This window comes from Pinus tabuliformis, chromosome 7 (genome assembly GCF_031772625.1).
Source record: "Pinus tabuliformis cultivar Carrire ecotype Pingquan chromosome 7, CPIR1, whole genome shotgun sequence".
NCBI classification, from domain to species: Eukaryota; Viridiplantae; Streptophyta; class Pinopsida; order Pinales; family Pinaceae; genus Pinus; species Pinus tabuliformis.
The window spans coordinates 566,568,736-566,576,154 of NC_142293.1; the positions used below are offsets into that span (position 1 = coordinate 566,568,736).

Sequence of the window (7,419 nt, forward strand, 5' to 3'; positions counted from 1 at the left end):
TCTTGGTCTCCCCGGTTGATCCAATCTCTAATTTCCCTATATTGAGGATCAGGGAAAAAAATTTGTGTCTAAAAAAAGAGGCTAGAATCTAGATTTACAACAAGAGAGTTTCCCTAAATAATGAATTACAATCCTTAGATAATGAAATTTCTAGGCTATGGGAGCCAATTTCCCTAGGCATATTCTCTTATCAACAACAGTGGGCAATACTAAACCTAGTGATAAAGAAAGACAAAATTCTTCAATCACAAGAAGTTGAAGGTAGTCAGGAAATTTGTGTTACATGGATTAAGGGTGGTGATCGAAACACAAAAGTTTTTCATCAAGCTGCATCCAAAAGAAATGAAATAAATTATATATGGGCCATTAAAGATGATGAGGGAAACATACATATCTCAGATAGGGAGATAAAAAGGGAGGCTCACAGGTTTTTCAGAGGCTTATTTAATGAAAGAGAGGGAGACCATATGATCGAGAAATTGAGTTTTGCAGATATGTTTCCTTTGATGGTTATTGAAAAGGATACAATGTTGATGGATAGTCCAATCACATTGGTAGAGCTATTACAGATAATGAATGGGATGGCCAAGGGAAAAATTCCTGGGCTTGATGGCTTGCCGATCGAACTGTTCCTTTTCTTCTTTGATATGATGGCGCCAGAACTACTAAGTAGGTCAGAAGCGGTCCACATTTCGTGGCGTATCCTAGGTGCTATTAATTTCACATTCCTTACTCTTATTCCAATGAAAAAATACTCTCCCTCTCTCTCTGATTTCAGGCCTATTTCATTATATTTTTTTTTATAGAAGATGATATCTAAATCCCTAGCTAATAGATTTAAGAAGATTATATCGCCTCACATTTATTTGGAGCAATTTGAGTTCTTGTCAAACAGGAGGATTTAAGACGTTATTGCTATTGCACAAGAGTGCATTCTCTCGATCAAAATGAAGAAGTTAAAAGCATGTATTATTAATTTTGATCTCCACGGGACATATGAATGCATGGGTTGGGAGTATCTCTCATTTCTTCCATATAAGATTGGATTTAAGCATAGATGTCTTCAATGTATCATGGCCTACATACCATCTGTGTCCATGGTTGTTCTCATCAACGGTGAGTCTTCCCAGTTCTTAAAAACACATAGGGGCCTTAGGCAAGGCTATGCATTATATCCTCTTCTTTTTATTTTTGTTATGGAAGCCTTTAGTAGAGGAACCAAGGTTAAATTTGCAGAAGGGGCTATCGTGGGATGCAATCCCGCTAGAGGTTGTAGCATCCCCCACTTAATGTTTGTGGATGACGTCTTATGTGATGGTGAGGCCAAGATATCTGTGTGGGAATAATTTCACAGGAATTTTGTGGATTTCATAAAGGCATGTGGTCTTAATTAAACCAAGAAAAAATAGAGTTGATCATGGATTTAGTGGATACTCCGGTGATGCTTGAAAGTGTTGGCATGTTTGTGGTCAATATATGATCCATGTTTGGGGGGTTTAAATATCTGGGATGCAAATTAAAGCCTATCAAATATTTTATAATGGACTGGGATTGGCTTATTACTAAGTTTAATAAAAAGTTTTCTAGTTGGGATAAGAGATGGCTTTCTATGGGTGGTAGAGTCATAATGATAAAGGTTGTTCTGCTTAGCATTTTGGTCTATTGGTTGCATCTCTTCCACATTCCTCAAGAAACTATTAACAAAATAGACTCCGTCATTGTCAATTTTATATGATTTGGAGTTGGTGTTGTGAGGAAGTTTCATCTTACTAGATTGAAGTCCATTGCCAGGTCTATGCAGAAAGGTAGTTGGGGTATCATAGAAACTTGTAGTTTCAATTTGGACCTTCTAGTTGCAAGCATTTTAGGGCTATTATTTGAGAAGGGGTTATGGAAAAATATTATGTTTGGGAAATATATTAAACCGACAAGCATGGAGGAGTGGATTGCAGCAAGGGTACCATCGACTGGTAGACCTTCAAAAATCTGGAGCAATCTCAGTCTTTCCATTCCATGGCTTTGCAACAATCTATGTTGGAGGGTCGGTGATGGGATGAGAATTAAAGTGGGCATGGATGCAATTAAAGGTATCAATGGAAGTCATCTCATCCCTATTTATATCATTAATGAACTCAATTATCAAGCATTGGATACTCTTTCTAGCTCATGGGAGTGGTCAAGGCAGCACTCTGCTATGCATATCTGGCTACATGCATGGCATATCAGTTTATCAGAGGATATGTTGGCTGAATGGGAAATGTATCACAATCTTCTATGCATGGCAGGCATTAACATCTCACAAAGGTCTGATGTGCTTGTGTGGGGCAGACACATTGGGAATGATAGGATTCTGGTCAAGGAAGCCTATGATCACATCACATCAACATCCCAATCATTGTCTTTCTCAGATACTACCTCTCTGCTATGGAAGTGGGAAGCTCCCTTGAAGATCAAGTGTTTCTCATGGTTGGTCATTCACAACCGTATTCTAACATGGGACAATTTACATAGAAGAGGTTTTTTGGGTCATGGCTGGTGTTTTCTGTGTAGACAGGAATCTGAGAATAACATTCATCTTTTTCTATGTTTCCCCTTCACTGTCAAGATATGGGTGGAGGTGGCCTCTATATTGGGTGTCCCTCATATCAATGATGCGTCCTCCATCCATGAATGTTTCAGTCTATGGAATATCAGAGCTAAATCCCATAGGATTGTCCCCCTCTATGTCCTTTGGGGGATATGGAGAGCCAGGAATGCTCTAATTTTCTAGGATAAACTCCCTGTGATTAAGTCTATTTCTCTTGGAATTGTGGCTTTTTTTCCAAGAAATAGGTCCATGTATTCTAAACGCTTCCCCATCAGTCTGTCTCAAATGTTGATTTGGTTGGCATTTTTCCTATCTGTTCCTTCGACGGAGCCTCCTCTGAAGGGGATTGTGGATGTGGTATCTCACTTCACTTGGACCCTTCTCTTCATTATCATATTTTATGGTATGGTGGCAGGGGGACAATTTTAGAGCCGAGTTGATTGCGTTGTGGGGTGCTCTTTAGTGCTCTTCTTGGTTGGGCATTGAAAATATTATTATTATTGGTGACTCCCTAGTTATGATCAATTGGATTCAGGGTCGTTTCTCTCTTAGTGTTCCAGTTCTCTGCAATTGGATTTAGTTGATTAGGAACATTATCCCTTCTTTCTCGGTTGTCTCCTTCCAGCATGTCTATGGGGAGTAAAACATGGAGGTTGATGCTCTCTCCAAACTCGGATTCTCCCTCTGTCTAGGCTTTATGTTCTTTGAAAAGTTCACTGATGGAAGGAGTTGTGGAATAGGTTCGTTTGAGATTTAATTCTCATATCAGATGCTGATTTTTGGTTTTCGTTTTTGGCGGTGTTCATTTGGGTTGTGAATCTTGCAGATTCCCCTCTTTTTCTTGATTTTTGGCTATTCTCCTATGGACGAACTTCCTTTTTTGATGTGCTAATCTGTAGATTTCAAAGTCAATTACTCAACATGATTTGATATAGATTCGTGAAAATGTAAAATTTCTCTGTTAAGGAATGAAAGTCTTTTTTTTCGTCTGAAACCAAAAAAAATAAAAAATAAAATCAAATAAAATAAAATAAAAATAAATAAATAAATAAATAAAAATAAAATCTAGTTGTATGGAAAAGATTAGGAAGGTTGATAAAATAAGGTATGTAGTATCCACTCTCCATTCAATGGTGGAGAGTTAGTCGGAAACAACCCACATCTTGTTGCAAAATAAGTTGTTCACCGTGTCGTTCATGAGACGTTGGAGAACCACCAGCTCTGAATTTGTGTAGGTGTATTTGGACCTAGCCATGGTGGATAAGCATGGGTTTGAACTAATAATGAGGAATTTGGGCCAACAGAAGTCAAATGTGAGATCTCATAGTGACGAGATTCGAACAACAAGAATTAGTGAAAAGAGAGCTGAGCAAAATCTGCGAGGAAGAACGAAAGATTAGAAAAAATGACAATGTCAGGATCGATAGGTTGAAATCCCTATTATAATATGGAATTATGTAGCTCGACAAAGATATGACCGAAGGCCAAGGGAACAATTTCTTGTTCGGAAGAAAAAGAAGGGGTCCTGGACAAGAAGAACAACAAGAAATCACTGCTTTGAAGGGCATGCAAGGGTTTGTGTAGAAATTTGTTTGGTTGCTTTCAGAGGTTTAGAGGTGGTTGTAGCTGAAGCAGGAGCCAATGTCTGAGCCCGCTCCCCCCTCCTCAATCTTGTTAGTACAGGAGGAGGTACAAAGATCAAGTAGTGATTGAGACAAGCGATGAGGCAATGTTAGAAGGACACAAAGCCACAACCCTAGGTAAAATTGAAAGCCCAGGTCAAGGTATGGACTAAGAAAGATATACAAGAAAGAAGGGGTCGATTGAGGAAATTAGCACACTCCTACAGATTAGGGATTCATAAAGATACTTGAAGAGCTAGGTTGTGTAAAAGAAGCACAAAAGCCAATGGTGTGAAAACACCCTAAGGGTTTTGTTCCAACGCAGGTGCATTTCTCTATGAAGTTGTAAGATGTGTTGTTCAGGCATACATATTGAACAACAACACAGATTGTTGTAAGGCATTTGATCAAGCATACATGTAGTGTAGGCATGGAGTCATTAAGTTACAGAATGAACCACTTTGATAGGTATCGGGGTGGCATGTGTACTAGTATCCTAGTTTGATGGGTTAAATGTGAGATCTTAGCTAAGATGGTTGATGAATGAATGGGACCACATTAATTTCCCACAATCAAGTTTAAGAGGGGGATTGTTAGGGTGGTTTAGGTAAACTTGACTTCAAGTTACCAACAAACCAACAATTTTTGAGATCTTTATAGTTTTGCCCATAATATTCATGAGGAATATAGCATACAAACTCAAGTAAATTTATCTTGGTGATCAATAAGATATTAAGTAAATTTGTCTTGGTGATCAATAAGATTCCCAACAATAGTGTCTAATGATCCTAACACATTGAAAATAATCAATTTTTTTTGTGTTTTTCTCGAATTTACAAAAAAAAAAAAAAAAAAAGTTTGCCTCTTAATCTTTATAGAAGCTTGTTAAATCTTAACTTACAAATGAATTTATACATTTATACGGATCATACCAACATTCTTACAACAATATAAATCTACTTTGTTTTATTAAATAACTATATTAAATAATTTTTGTGAGTTAAAATAATTCTATTAAGTAATTCTTGTAATCAATATATCTTCTCTTAATTACAGTTAATTCTTGTAATTAATATATTTTCTCTTAATTACACTCAAATTTTGTAATCAATATATCTCCACTTAATTACACTTTCAATCGTGTCTCCACTTAATTACACTTTCAATCATGTGTAGATATATATAACTTTACAACCAACCATTAACATATCTGAACATATTTAGGATTGAACCATTACAGTTATAAATTTATATTGCCTTACAAGAAATGGTTACTCAAACACTCTGCCCAATAATTTACAAGAGTACAATAGCAATCTTGCAGCACTATCGCCTTGCTCAGTTTGCGAAGTATGTAAGATGAGGTACCCTAATTATCCTTCGATCCACTACATTGATCAATGATCAAATTTAACTTCGGCTTTACACCTATCTTACTGTGTTCCTCACATGTATCTTACTGTGGTGATCGTCCTTATGTAATTAGTATCACTGCTCCAACCTCTTTGACTTAAGCACTCGAACTGGCGATAGAACTTTCACTATGTCAAATCACATCAGCTGCGGAGCCAGCGCAAATTATATGCATTAGAACCACGGAACATAACTTAGTACATGTATATGTAAATATGAAATTTAATAATGCAGAGCGATCCGCCATTAATGCTGCATAGCAGGCTGAATATTGCTTCCATTCAAATGACACTTCTTGTTAACAGTAGTAGTTATCTCTTGAAAAACTCTCAGTCGATTTCGTTTGCGATTCACCTCAAGTGACATAACACATCCTTCTTCTGATACTCCTCCATCTTCAGAACACCAAACCCACTCCAAATCTTCAACTCGGGATGCCGCTTTTGCTGATTGACATTGCAACCCAGCCCTTTCCTCCGTTTTAGAATCCCGGATTTCCTTCAACAAAGCTTCGACGCGATCCAGCGACTTCGATATTCCTCGACAGTTATTATGATTATAGTTAGTAGATTTCTTGTTGTTGTTCAACACACACTGTAGAAAACCCATGGCCTCCTCCATCTTCCCTTGCTTCATCAGACAGAGGCTTAGATTACAGGTGTTGTTGTCGTCTGGCTGCAATACTTGTGCTTTCCTGCTCGCAGTTATTCATTCAACACAGGACATTATTCCATTTACTAGCACTGTAATTGAATAATAGAAAGTTAATCAATGATCCTAAATTGAAATCCACCTGTAAACGCTTTCGGCAGAACAGTAGTCATGTTGTTGCATATACGCCCATCCTAAATTACCCTGTCATCACCCACTACATTCTCATTTAGCAACTGTTATATAAAAATGCAAAACTACATTCTCATTTAGGCGCTGTTATACAAAAATGTGAAAGGAGTAGTGCAGGGTGTGGATGCTATCTACCAGAAGCCGAGTGGTCTCTTGCTTTACGGAAACCTGAAACTTCCTTCCATGTGACCGTGCAGTTTTGGTGGATTTTCCATTGAATGCAGCTCCTCGCTGAATTAAGCGGAGCTTATGTTTTAACAGACTTATCTGCTCATCCAATCTTCCACATTTCTGCTTTAGAAACGCTAGACAATAAATGATACGGAGCAAAGCAATAGTTCTTATATAGTGCTTATCAATATTTAGATCAAGTTTATACCTTAAAGAGATCTAGGAGCACATTATCAAGGGGCTCCTGTGCTCGCCGTGAACAAAGGTGTCTGAAGGGCTTAATGGCCTCGATGGCTTCCAGTGGCCGGTTCTGCTGCTTCATCACCACGGCCATGTCCTTCAATGCGCTGTCAATTCTGTCCCGGGCATTAATAGCTTCCCAGAACAATGCGATGGCGCCAGCCGGATCCTTTTCCACGAGCTGTACCCGCAAAATTTAAACATTCTGAACCCTCACAGAAAAGTCATGAATAAAATAGGTTGCTCGAAGCAAAACGGACAAAATAAGGATGGAAAGTTAACCTGAAGATGTTTGGCTTTCCTATAGGGGGTCTCTCCTGCAGGTACCTTGTACATAGCATTAAGTGGATTATTTTTTCGCTGCGCTTTCGAGAAGCCGATATGGTTTGCCTGAGCCGAAGCACGGGACGCGTTGTTCTGCCGATAGTGCCGTTTAAAGTGAGGCTTTCTTGGAGAAATCGGCGAAAACTATTCTCCGACTCTCATTTCCTTTGCTTTTGAAGTCTATCTTACCGCTGAATGACAATGTCCGAAAGCTTTCCA

The 7,419-nt window shown here is 38.3% G+C and overlaps 1 protein-coding gene across 1 annotated transcript; it reads right to left on the reverse strand.

Annotated features, from left to right (window-relative positions):
• Positions 1 to 5,593: 5,593 nt before the first annotated feature.
• On the reverse strand, positions 5,594 to 6,985 carry LOC149248678 (protein SULFUR DEFICIENCY-INDUCED 2-like). The gene is made up of 4 exons (XM_089456094.1): positions 6,845 to 6,985; positions 6,601 to 6,756; positions 6,416 to 6,477; positions 5,594 to 6,316 (listed from the first exon to the last, which is right to left on the reverse strand). The coding sequence occupies exons 1-4, from the start codon at positions 6,968 to 6,970 to the stop codon at positions 5,869 to 5,871; spliced, it is 792 nt and encodes a 263-aa protein (XP_089312220.1). The 5' UTR covers positions 6,971 to 6,985; the 3' UTR covers positions 5,594 to 5,868.
• Positions 6,986 to 7,419: the final 434 nt, after the last annotated feature.

Coding starts and splice junctions, on each gene's coding strand:
- LOC149248678 (XM_089456094.1), bottom strand. CDS start 6,970: ATGGCCGTGGTGATGAAGCAGCAGAACCGGCCACTGGAAGCCATCGAG. Junction 6,478..6,600: donor AAGAGACCACTCGGCTTCTG/GTAGATAGCATC, acceptor GGGTGATGACAG/GGTAATTTAGGATGGGCGTA. Junction 6,317..6,415: donor TCTGCCGAAAGCGTTTACAG/GTGGATTTCAAT, acceptor AACTGCGAGCAG/GAAAGCACAAGTATTGCAGC.